Here is a 13329-nt window from a genome sequence, read left to right as displayed (position 1 = left end):
CTATAAATACAAACCAGTTTCATTGTATTCTCACTTGAGGGAGATCCAGGGGGTGGGAGGGGTTGTGGGGAGGGGGAAAGCAGAGCACTAGAACACACAATCTCTCTCCCACGACAATCTTTTTTTTATCAAAAGTCTGCTGTTGTATACTTTAAAAACAGGACTCCTGCCTCATGCCCCTTCCACAAAAGAAGAAGACTTTGTTCTGTGCTGAAGTTTCTTTGAACTTTGTTTTCTTTTAAAGTCAAGTGTAAGACTTGGGTATAGTGCACAGCTTGAAATTGGTTGGGAGCTTAGCAGGTGTAACTCAATGGGGACTTAAATGTCACTTGTAAAATTAATCCATATCCTCGGGTACTTGAAGACTTGCCTTTGGCATGTCAATGGCAGGTGTGGCAGACAAAGGAAATGTGTGTCATTTGTAACCCGGGAGGTCAATAAAGTTTGAATCTATAAGGGGAAAATTCTTAATTGATGTCAAGGTTTTATTTTACTCTTAATCAGTGCTAGTGGTGAAGAAACTTCTGTAGGTAAAGAAACTTCTGAAGCTGTTAGGGGAGAAGCGTGTGTGCTCTTTGTGTGGGTCTTTGTTTGCCTGACCAAAGGTTCTCTATAAAACTTAGTACAGTTTTAATCCAGTGACCTAGGAGAAGACTGAGAAGGGTATTGAGCTGGCCACTCTGGCTGCAGAGGTCAAAAGCTGATGAACCTGGAGGAGAAGGATGGGCCGGGCAGATCTCACCACTGTGAATGAATTTGTCCAGATTTTTTTAATCTAAAGTTGCTTCCCTTGGAAAGATACACTTGAGAGGACATCTTAGTTAAATAATGTGAATTGTAACAGTCTACTGGTTTATTTTTCGTATTTTTTAATTGCAAATTGAGCTTGCAGAAATTGCCACATTCTGCATATAGTTTTAATTTTAACTCCAAATCCAGAATCTGTATTTAATTTCAGCTTTTTTAACCTCAAGCTTTTTAAATTTTATTTATTGATGCATGTGAGATAGGCCATGATGATTTTAGATGGTAGGAATATTAAAAACTACACATCAAAATGATATAAACAGTCACTTGTACCTGCTGACTTTATAGGAAAACTGATTATATAAATGTGTGTATATGTGTTATATACATAGATTCAGTACTGCCTTTTGTTTGGGTTTTTTTTTGTTTTGTTCTGTCTTTCTGTTTTTGTCCACAATATCAAAATTGACTAGTTGAAGCATGAGGATGTTTCCCCCTACACCTAGTTAAGAGTTTTTGTTTTCTTCATATAATCAGTGAACAGTGTAAGACTCAGTCTCTGTTTTTGAAGAAAAAGCAATATTCCTTGGAAAGCAAGGAGAATTGAAGGATTACGTTGGCAGTAAGGGAATAGATTTTCACAGCTGGTTTGTTTTATATTTTTAAGGTTGACATCTATGTGGGCCTTATATACTCTAAAATGAACCTTAGACACCTTGGTGCTTATGGGCCATTACTTGACCTATGAATCTTTAAGGCACAATCAGTTGTACTTTACATTTAAAGATCACTTGAGTGATGGCCGCCTTTCCCGCCTACCTTCCTTCCTTCCCCACACACCTTTCCAAGGTTAGCTGATAACTGTAGGGCTGCAGAGCTGAGCCCCAGACTGTGTGTAACCTTTTACCCTCCTTGTCACCTTCGGTCATGTTAGGAGCTTCGCCCTCCAGGTGATTCGGAAGTCTCTTGGCAGCCCTCACGCAGGTTCCGGCACCCTGTCCTGCTTCTTAACCAAGTGTGTGTGACTCTCCAAGAGAGTCGTACTGCCTGCTGACGTGAACCAGTACCCAGAGAGGCACCTGTGAGCCATCCTAGTTTTCATTCACTGTCTAGCTAAGCTCTTAAGCCACAGAAGGGTTTCTCCAACCTCTGGTTATATCAGAGTTCGTGAGAAAGGAGACACACTCACTCAAACCAAATCAAACAAATTGCATTTTACTTTTCATAATGAGCTTCTGAGAGCAAATTAAGATTTGAAAGAAGTCTGAATCAAAGTATTTGACAGCATTAATTCTTAAAGGGAATGGCTTTGATAGACCATTTCAGAAAGGGTTTATAAGGAATCTGGATGGCAGGTCTGTGACAGAGAAGTGGACCTACTTTGAGACCAAACTACCCAGCCAAACATGTGGACACAGACAGTACTCTGAACTTGATATACTTGCTGGAGAATGTAAAAATCTGTGCTTCTTTTAGGAAACACTTTCCCCCGTAAATGGGGTAAGAGAAGAGAGAAAAGTCAAGTTTTTCTCTCATTTTAATTGTGTGTGTGTGAGGGCTGAGGTTCGTGATTTTTCTTTCTCAAGGATCATGGTGGGATCACAGAACTCTTTTATACAAGTGGGATCCAGGTCTCTGAATAATGTTTTTTGTAAATAATAATAATAAAAGCTCCTCACCAAATTCAAGCTTGTACATTATATTTTCTTTCAATGTTTTTAAATTTAAGTTCTATTGTTTTGTATGTAAATATGTGGACCCAGGAACTGTTATTAATGAGCAAAAAGTTACTGTTCAGGGCAGTGATTCTGTTTAATAATCAGACAAATTGTAGACGAGCTTTTTAAAGCCATATAGTTTTAACTCTGTACAGTAGGTACCGGCCTGTATTATTGTAACAATAACTCTAGCAATGTATAGTGTATCTATATAGTTTGGAGTGCCTTCGCTTCCATGTGTTTGTTTTTTTGTTTCCGTTTTTCATTTTGCAGATATTAATTGGTCTTGATATCCATGTCTCCCTGTCCCACCCCCTTCCCTTTGAAATAGTGGCTCACTCATAACAGTGTCTTTGCCCCTTCCACAGTTAACCATGCTCAGGAGTGGAAAGAGGAAACCATAATCATTTTCTTAATCTCATTTCATTCAAGCCCTACCTTTGTTTTGGTTCTGAACATCTGTTTCCTCCTCAGTAGCAGTGACCAGTTCCATTTCATCCAGGGACTTAGTGTAGTGCCAGGGAGCCCTCTAGCCGGAGAATATGGAATAGAGTAGATTTTGCTCGTCTCTTCCCCCAAACCCTAACCATGGGTCTTACAGACAGCAGATTCCGGGAGCCTTCTGCCCTCTCTCTCTCTCTCTCCATTTCATCTACTTCCCTCCCAAATGAGAGAAAAAAGAGAGAGAGAGAATTGGTTTTTGTAAATCGATGTTTCTTAATACTTGTATCGGTTTTGATACACGAGTGGTCTAAAATGCTGTGGTGCAATTACTAGCGGCCGCTGCACGATTGCCGCCCACGCGGTGGGGACTTGTTTTCACAAGGGAACTTTCCTCCCTCCTGTCACCTCTACCCCTGTTCAATGAAATGTCATTTTAATTTATCTTTTTAAAAAATCTGTTTCTTACTGTGTGCCCATCATGAAGGCCTTTTTCGAAAGAAAAAAAAAAAAAAAACATCAAAATTACTTGTTTTGCCTCCAAGTACTCCATACAAGATGTCTCAAGTAGAAGAAGAAGAAAAAAAAAAAACTTTACCAAACCAAAGCTTGCTATTTTTGAAATATCATGTGTTCATTCCAGCAAGGCAGAAGACTGCACCTTCTTTCCAGCAACGTGTTGTGTCCTTTTTTTCAAGTCCTCTTAATTTTTAGACACATATTTTTTATTTGTGTTTTAACAAAGCCTGCCTAACCAGTCATCTTGTCTGCACCAATGCAAAGGTTTCTAAGAGGACTATTGTATTCTCTATCCCTGTGGATATAAAGACACTGGCATTTCATTTCTTTTTCCCTTTCCTTTTTAAGGGATTTAACTTTGGAATCTTCCAAAGGAAGTTTGGCCAATGCCAGATCCCCAGGAGCTTGGGGGTTTTTGTTTTAAACCAAAATTGTATCTGATTTCTCATTCATGTTAGTTGATCATCTAATCACAGAGTCAAACACTTGCTCTCTTATATCCCTTATATAGAAAAATAAACTAAGTATGCTTTACAGTAAAATCTGTCTTTTCTGGTAGAAACCTGAGCCACTGAAAATAAGACAACTAGAAGCAGAGTAGAGCCCCAGACTAAGGTCTGTGTTTGAGAGGCTTTGGAAGTAATCTCTGGGGTTTGGATTATTTTCACAAGGGTTATGACGTTTTATTCAAGTTTGTTGCTCCATTTGCACCTCTGCAATAAAAGCAAAATGACAACCAGTACATAAGGGGTTAACTTGACAAAGTAGACTTCCTTGTGTTGATTTTTAAGTTTTTTTTTTCTTACTATATCTGTCTACAGGCAGATACAGATAGATGTATGAAAATGTGCTTGCCTGTAAAATTTGCATTCATAAATGTGTTGCCGATGGATCACTTGGGCCTGTAAACATACCAATTAGCGTGACCACTTCCATCTTAAAATCAAATCTAAAAAACAAAATTTATTATTATATATATATATATATATAAAGGACTGTGGGTTGTATACAAACTATTGCAAACACTTGTGCAAATCTGTCTTGATATAAAGGAAAAGCAAAATCTGTATAACATTATTACTACTTGAATGCCTCTGTGACTGATTTTTTTTTTTCATTTTAAATATAAACTTTTTTTGTGAAAAGTATGCTCAATGTTTTTTTTCCCTTTCCCCATTCCCTTGTAAATACATTTCGTTCTATGTGACTTGGTTTGGAAATAGTTAACTGGTACTGTAATTTGCATTAAATAAAAAGTAGGTTAGCCTGGAAATGAAATTAAAATTCACAAGTGTGTGGTCTTTATTTCAGTACCCAACCTTATTTCCTTCACCCTATTTTGCCAATGCATTATGTAGTCACATCACCACTTCATTCCTCCAATTAGAGAAACACGAAGCTGTTAACAAAAGTCAAGATATGAACACTAGTTCTCGTTCTCTTAAATGATCTTATTCCATTGTATAGCCCCAAGAGGTGCAGCTTCCATCTTGGAAACCTTTGGAGTTGATGTCGAGGAAGCTATGCAAACATTGCTTTGAATAGAAAGAATACAAGCCTGAAAGGGACAAATTTTTAAAAATGTGTATAAGCTTCTGTCTTTGATTCCTGTGTTCATGGTCTGGTGTAGCTGTTTTTTTTTTTTTTTAACTTTCATCCCATTAGTAATGGTCTTTGGGAGTATCTGTGAATTATATGAACACCACGAATAGTGGGGCTGTACCTCCCAGGTAAACCAACACATGTTGTGTTTGAGTCTGTTCATTTCCAATACTGGATGATGTATGTAAACATGTTATGTCTCTTAGTGCAAAAAGAAACATTTTTTTAGGGCTGGCTCACTCCGTCAGGCCTAATCTAAAGGCTAGATATAAAGTCATGTGACTGCTGCTTCAATAAAAACAAATTTATATTGGATAAAGTCTGGTCCTCTATTTATTGTTGTGGTGGTCGGCTTGGCTGATATTTATAAAATAAACACCTTTACCAGTTGCAGGGGTTTGGGAGGGGAAGGGTGGCAAGATGTCACTTGTGTAATGGGTTAAGGACTTTGAAGTAGTGATGAACCCGTCCTTTGAGATCATATCTCAGGTGAGCAGTGACCCTGGGTGCCCATTGAGAAGGGCAGTTATGAAAGGGAGCACTCAGGTTGCAGCTCCTCTTTGTAGAGAAGTCTGAAGTGAGCAAAAGCAATGGGGTGTTCACCCCTCTCTCAGGTGCAGGACTATTTCACCCACACTAGCACCTTCAGGTTTAGGAGGGTTGTGGTTATGTTATGGGGAAGACTGAAGCTGTCAGGGAAAATGGTATGATGAAGCCCACGAGTTGTCACAGGCTGTGAAGGAATGGTCCATTAAGCGTATGTTTCTCTTTACATCCTCTTTTCAGAAAAGAGAGGACACAGTGGGCCTTCCCACGAGTTGTTGATACCCAGGCTTTAACTGGATCCTTAAAGTCCAGACCAGGTAGAGATTGGTGGCGGAGTGGCTCTAACTTAACGGAGCCAGAAGGTAAGCAGTAACTTACTTGGGCTTCTCTCCTGAGCTTTGGAGACTGACCCCATCCTCACCTGACTGAGGCAAGACCTAGAAAAAGAATGGGGGTCTCAGGGATGCCTAGAAACTGATGCTAAGTTCTACTGCTCAAGAGCTCAGTGAAGGGAGTAACAGGGAAATTCAAACATTTGAGAGTAGGAAAGTTGACTTTGGCTCTTAGCCCTATAAACTGGACATCCACAAAGCTGCTGAAAGGAAGACTCCTGTGTGAGCTCTTCGGTGCACCTAACCTTGAACCTTAACTGCACTTGGACTACACTTAGTTTTTATAATATGTGTAATCCATACATACATATCAATTCAATGTTTGTGAAACTACCTGGGTGTTTTTAAAATCAATACTGGGAGATGGATGTTTCTACATCCCACCTTAATCACCCTGCTCTTACCTTACCGTAGTCCACACTTAACAACCATTTCAGACTCGAGTGAATAGCACACTCAAAATTATGTCAATGGGAAAGAAGAGATGTATATGGTACAGGAATATGTTTATATTTCTAAATGAGTATAATTAGACACAATTACTGGGGGCAAAATCTGCAATGTGTTTGGAAAGAACTCCTCTTCCCCCAGATTCTTTTCTAAAAAGTAGTGTGTTCTACGTCCCCTTGATGCAGAAGAGGCTGGGGAATCTGGAGGGGTGACAGAGAATATGTTTGTTTGCTTTGATGTATAGTCTCAATGACTTAAGTTCTCCAAGTGTGACCTTCTTGAAAAATGGTAAAAGTGAATATCTGTTCCTTAAAATTCAGTTAACTTGTAGCTTTGTTTGCATAAAAATATTAGTCATTTAAAATTACTACACTTTGAATGATATGTAAAGTTTTTATGTGGAATAATTATTTTTATGAACAAGCCAAGTTAAATAATGCATTTTTTATGTTCTCACACCAAAAGTCTTCAGATGTGTAAGGGCAATAGCAAAATATGTATTATAAAAATAGAAATATGTACAAATCTACTTCTCTTTCACCATCCCCACATTTCTTTTTCCCCCAGAAAGGAAGGCCAAAAAAGTTTAAATCTCTAACCAAAAGTTAATTATTTAAGTCCTCTTGCCTTGATTTGACATTAACCATAGGATCATAGGTGATAAGCCTGGTTCTTAGGTATGGGATGCCCGTAATTTGTGAAAAATGCAGAAACATTTTTATTCAAAATGGTTATAAAGGAAAGGCTGTCATACTCTTCAGCTTTGAAAACGGATGTGTAAACAGGAACGCATTTATTAACTGCCATCCATATAGCCCCACCATGGAGTCCTCCATGTTCCAGTCTCAGGAGGAACCAGCCCCAGTTCGGTTGTGAAGCTGACCTGCATCAAGTCACATACCCCCATGAAGGCCAGGATCCATGTCTGAGTCAGCGTGTACTCCCCACAGCAGGTAGCTTATTGTCAGTGTGTAATGATGTGTTTCCATGAATGGAGACAGAATGAGGGAAGAATACACAGAAGAGGTTATGACAAGCTTGTGACCCTCGGTGCAGGCCTTCTGGCCTCTCTCTAAAGGACTCCCTCAACTCTAATGCACCTGCATTAGCACACACAGGCCTGGAACTCACAGAGCAACTTGGGACTGGAGGTTGTGGGTTGGGAATGGCTGGCAAGTGGGAAAGGAGGGGTAGCAGATGAAGCAGTGAAAAAAACCAAGCAGCTAATAAACTTGGGTGTGGGCACAGACCCTCAGATGCCCCAGCCCCAGGTGTCCTATCCCTTCTCCCACCATGACACTAGATGCCCAGACCCAGGGCCTCTTCTAAGGGGAGAGGGGTGCCTTACCTCTCTAAGGGCCTGACCTAGGGCCTGACCTCTCTAGGGCCTGACCTCTCCATGTAAGGCACTTGGGCTTGGCTCTCCACAGACCTAGCTGGGTGCTGAGGAATGCTAGCCCGCCATCATAACGGCTGTCTCTGTGAGACCCCTGGGGAGGCAGGACCTGTTGGGCACTGTCAGCGTCCATCTGTCCAGCCCCAGGAACGGTGGCTTCGGCTCCGAGGGCCCCGGCTCTGGCTTCCCTGAGGCAGCCAGTCAGCCATTTGTGGTGCTGAAGAGCTCCTGCATGAGTGGGGTGGCAAAGGGGTGAACATCGTGGATGCGCAGTAGCTGCTGGGTGTGCTCGGCGCTGAGGCTGCGGAGCTCGGTGAGTATGGCCATGATCTTCAGGAACAAGAACCTGCCGGCCAGTCAGAGGAACAGTTGGCGGAACAGCCCGCCCTGCCCCCACCCGCCAAAGCTGGAGCCCCTCTGAAACTGCACACGTTTGAGGGTTTTCATCTCAGGACCTCTTAGGTAAGCCAAGAGACAAGGCTCGGCTGAATTCCTTAAGCTTCCACGGCAGTCTGTGGACAAGGGGGCAGAGCAGCCTGGCACCCTTGAGGTGTGGACCACTCTCCCCACCCACATCTCCTCCTCTGGGCTTCAGTCTCCGCACACAGGGACATCGTGGGGAAACCAGGCATTCCAGACACGGCATGAACAGGTCAGTTTGGGGGGATCATCACTGCCATAGCTAATGAATGAGCGTCAGGACCAAGGGGAGAAGCTGTGGAGGCAGGGGCTGCAGGCAGCAATCCCTCCCTGGATCTAGCCTGGGATCCAGTGTCTGAGACACACCTCATGCCTCAGGTTCCCCACGATGCCTCCTGGCTCCATACAGGGGAGGACTGAGCAAAGCAAGACACCCAGCATCCCGTGAAGCCAAGCTCAAAAGCCAGCTGCAGCAGGCCAAGTAAGGACCCGAAGTTTTACATTCGCACAAGCACACCCAGCACTGGCCTTCCCTGGTCATGGCCCAGGCTTGGCACCAGGTCACAAGGGCTGCTGGTGCCCAGTGAATGGGGTGGGAGCTCCTGCCTGGCCAAGCCCTAAACAAGCAGCCCTCCTCCCTTAGGTGACCAGGACCAAGGAGTTTCCTCCCCTGTTACATGGAGTTTGTCCTGGGAGGTGGTTAGGCAGTTAGTGCTCCAGGGTGTGGGCTGTAGACTTGGCCAGCAAGGACCTACCTCCAACCCCACCTGTCTGGCTGCGGGCCCCGGGGTCAGACACCCTGAGCCTCCAGTCCCTGGCAGGATATGGTAGCACTTGCTGCATGGGGCTGTTTTCAGGATTAAATATGACGTGCATGTAAACTGCTTGGCACCAGGGCTGGCTCTTCTCAACAAATAGTTCTAGTTGACTGGGCAGGAGACCTCAATGAAGGCCACAAAACAGCGGCCCAAAGCCCTGGTAATCAGAGGCTGCCTCAGGACAAGCAGGGCCCTGGGGGCAGGGCTCATACCCCCTCACACCCTCCCTGCTTGCTGCTCACCTGTGGGCGGGCTGGGGCCGGTTGAACTCGATGTAGGCCTTCAGGGTCATGGCGAACTGTTCCTGTAGCTGGTCTACCACGAGGCGCTGCACCACACCTGGGCGGTCTGGTGGGGAGGGGAAGGCCACGGGGGCCAAGACAGGCTTGGTCCATCCCAGAGGGGACAAATGGCTAGCCAACCACCTTCCAGAACCAAGTATTCCCAGGCAAGGAGGTGAGGGGGTTGACCAGAGGGCTTTGCATCACCCCTCTAAGCCTGGGAGCAAACAGCTGTAGTCCCCATCCTGGCTGAGCAGTGAGTGGAGGGCAGGGCCATCAGTCGGGAACCTTCCCTGGGGAAAGCAAAGGAAGGAATGCTGCCCCCGCCCTTGGCTGAAGCTGATGGGGTGTGAGCAAGCCTGGGGAAACAAGCAAGGGCAAGGGGAAGCCAGGCAAGGCAGGTGCAGCTCTCACCTGGAGAGAACAGGGAGATGGCCTGCATAAGCACATACTCCTCCTTATGCAGCTGCAGCTTCTTCAGCATATAGTGGAATTTCAGCACAGGCTCCAGGAGAAGCTGCTGGAAGCCACCTGTGGGTGGGTGCAGGCTGGAGGGTCCACTTCTCAGGAAGCTGACCCAGGACCCAGATCTCCCTCACCAAGGCCCCCTTTCCCATGGCCCAATCTTCTGCACTGCGATCCTAGGACCCGCCAATCCTGGCATGGCTCCTCTCCTCCCTCCATGGATGTTTTCCCACCCTCTGCCAGGACAGACAGGAATCTCTCAGGCACCTGCAGGGTCTTCCACACAGTAGGACAGCCGACCGCACTCCCAGGTCCTGGTCTCTGCATTGAACACCGTGTTGAATCTCAGCTGGCACAACTCAAAGGCGGCCCCCTTCAGCAGGGAGATCTGGTCCTCTATGGGCAGGTCCCTGGCAGCAAGGATAAGGAGGGGATGCTGGCTTCCATGGAAGCTGCCGCAGGGCGGCACCCACTCCTGTAATTCTGAATCAGGGTGGGGGTGGCGAAGAGAGGACGTGGGATGGGCTCCTGCCCCTGAGCACAATTGCAGTAGCCTTCGAATTGCCTCCACTCTCTCCCGCTCACAATCCAGCCAGCAGATTCCTCCTCACTGCCATCTTCCTCTGGGCCCCTGCCATCTTCAGGGACTCTCCACTGCTGATGTGGCTGGGTGTCCAGGCCCCTTACAGCCCAGCCCCATCTCCTCCAGCTCCCTGCACAGCCTGGGCTCCTGGTCCCCAGCCTCATACTTTCTGCCTAGGTTTCCCCATTTGGAATGATTACGCCTTTGAAGTGAAATGTTGTTAGTCGCTCAGTCATGTCTCTTTTGCAACCCCATAGACTGTAGCCCGCCAGGCTCCTCTGTTGATGGAATTCTGCAGGTAAGAATACTGGAGTGGGTAGTCATTCCCTTCTCCAGGGGATCCTCCCCATCCGGGGATCAAACACAGGTCTCCTGCACTGTAGGCAGATTCTTTACTTCTGAGCACCAGGGAAGCCCTTTAGCTTCACTTAAGTAAATCCTGCTAGTCCTTCAGGCCAAGCAGTCCCTATGCCTCCTAGAGGTCTTTCCAGAGTGCAGTCTTTCTGCAGGTGCCTCCTGCGTGAGTGCCATGCAGCAGGGCAGTCTGCTTCCTGCTGTCTGTTTTGAATTAGCCATGTCTACTGTTTCTCTCCAGGCAGGCTGAGTGCCCTGAAGCCCACTCCCAGCACTGAGCACAGGCCCAGCCACAGTGGCTGCTTCTAGGCCCTGTGTTAGACTGACACAGTGACTTCCCCGCCTGAGTGCTGTGCTGTGCTTAGTCGCTCAGTCATGTCTGATTCTTTGCGACCCCATGGACTGTAGCCCACCAGGCCCCTCTGTCCATGGGGATTCTCCAGGCAAGAACACTGGAGTGGGTTTCCATGCCCTCCTCCAGGGGATCTTCCCAACCCAGGGATCAAACTCGCATTGCAAGTAGATTCTTTACCATCTGAGCCACCAGGGAAGCCCTCCCTACCTGAAAGGGCCCCCCCACTCCCCACTAATGGAGGCATTCTACCTAAAAGCCCAGGAGGGAGTTCTTGAGGAGGACCTGTGCCTGGCTTTGGTCTCCTCAGGAGTTTAGCCTCTTTTAGATCTGCAATGTTGAGCCACAACTGTCACAAAGTTTCTCTTTTCCTTCTGTGTCCCCCCCAGTGCCCCGCCCAGGACCTGGCAGGGGGCCAGCTCTGACGGCTGTATGCTTCCAAAGCTAGCCTCTCTGATTAACTGAGATCCTGTGCACCTGCCTTAACCTCGGTGAACCTGTTTTCTATCTGTGGAATGAAGGTGAGAGTAACACCTGCCTCCTAGGGTGGTGCTCAAAGCTGATCGTCACAAGAAATGAGTGCCCTCCCACCCTGGTGGTAAGTCCTGGGTCATCGGACGGTCAAGGGGAATATGCTGGGTCCATGGGTGAAAGTGGGTCCCTCTCCCTGCTCCCTTGACCTACTTTGCCACAATCTGAACCCCACTCCAGCCTGTGACCACCCTCATTCCAGTAAATAAGTCCTGCATGTCACCCACAGGGGAACCCATGGGCTCCTGGAAAAGAACCTGCCCTCTGCCAGCGTATGGAGTCAGGGCTCCTTGTGTGATTCACTTCCACCTGCCCAGGCCCAGCCTGGTGGGCCTGACCCCGGGGAAGACATGCCCGATGCCGCCTCACACTGTGACAGGCTCCCTATTGTGGGGCTGTGGTTGCCACCACACTAGTAGGGCCCAGAGCTTCCCAGTCACCCCAGTTGCCTGGTGGTTGTTGCCTACATGCCTAGTTTGGGGAGTCCCAGCCCATTGTCCTCCTTCTCAGCCTTCTCTAGCAGTGGACTGCTGGCAACACAGCATTGTTCCTAGCCTTCTTCTTCTATGGGCCTCCTTGCTTTTCCTTCCAACTCTTCCATTGCTCTTGAACTATCAACTTGTGACTCCCACCCCTTGGCAGGAAAATGGAGAAGGGGCATCACTGTCTGAACATCCACATGTATGTGCTGAATGCTCTTCCAGAGGTTTTCTTATTTCACTTAACAGCCCTGCAAGGCCGGCATCATTAGCCCCAGTCTAGCAGATGAGGCCAGAGAAGGCAATGGCACCCCACTCCAGTACTCTTGCCTGGAAAATCCCATGGATGGAGGAGCCTGGTGGGCTGCAGTCCATGGGTCGCTAAGAGTCGAACACGACTGAGTGACTTCACTTTCACTTTTCACTTTCATGCATTGGAGAAGGAAATTGCAACCCACTCCAGTGTTCTTGCCTGGAGAATCCCAGGGATGGGGGAGCCTGGTGGGCTGCTGTCTATGGGGTCACACAGAGTCAGACATGACTGAAGTGACTTAGCAGCAGCAGCAGCAGCAGATGAGGCAGCTGAGCCACAGGTTAAATGGCAGGCTGCAGTCACAAAGCTAATGAGCCACACACAGAGGGCTCCACTCCCCCACATGGCCAGGTGCCCTGGGGGCAGAGGTAAAGGGATGTCTTTTGGCACCAGTGTCCTCCAAATTCAGAGAAATCCATCCCAGACCCTCTGAACCTGCTGGCCACGTCCTGCTCCTTTCCACACCGTCCACCCAGCCCCTGTGTCCTACCTGAAATAGGAGATGACCTTGGCAAAGTTGATGATGCCTTTGAACATGTAGGTGGACACGTCAGCGATGTGGGGCAACAGGGAAAAGATCTCTTTCCCGCCATTGTCAGCTGGGGGCTTGTAGTTCCAGACGCTCCCATCTTCCCCCCGCAGCTGCAAGGAGAGCTTCATTGAACACAGATCTTCCCTAATCTTCCTCCACTTGGCAGCTTCTTCCCTGGACTGAATCTGCAGAGGCTCTGGAATCTGGCGGCCACTACTGAGCACATCTGGCAGCTGGGGCATGAGCAGAAGTGGGAGAGAAGAGAGGAGAGACAGAATACATATTCTCCCAAACAGGAATTTTCCCTGTTCCCAGACAGGCGCACACAGCCACAGCTGCTCCCTGAGAGGATGCACAGTGGCAGGCGGGGACAACCCCCCCCCCACCCCC

At 47.0% G+C, this 13329-nt stretch overlaps 1 protein-coding gene across 1 annotated transcript in view; it reads right to left on the bottom strand.

The window, feature by feature from the left end:
* Positions 1–303: 303 nt before the first annotated feature.
* NR1I2 (nuclear receptor subfamily 1, group I, member 2) overlaps positions 304–13329 on the bottom strand; it is a 41651-nt gene continuing 28625 nt past the window's right edge. The window contains exons 5-9 of the mRNA XM_010845382.1: positions 12898–13172; positions 10063–10205; positions 9745–9861; positions 9292–9397; positions 304–8157 (exon numbers count right to left, since the gene is read on the bottom strand). Coding sequence (XP_010843684.1) covers positions 8013–8157; positions 9292–9397; positions 9745–9861; positions 10063–10205; positions 12898–13172 — 786 coding nt within the window. The 3' untranslated portion in view covers positions 304–8012. The remainder of the gene's footprint in view (positions 8158–9291; positions 9398–9744; positions 9862–10062; positions 10206–12897; positions 13173–13329) is intronic.

This window comes from Bison bison, unplaced genomic scaffold, assembly GCF_000754665.1.
Source record: "Bison bison bison isolate TAMUID 2011002044 unplaced genomic scaffold, Bison_UMD1.0 scf7180017864215, whole genome shotgun sequence".
Lineage (NCBI taxonomy): Eukaryota > Metazoa > Chordata > Mammalia > Artiodactyla > Bovidae > Bison > Bison bison.
This window is presented reverse-complemented; position numbering and strand designations above follow the sequence as displayed.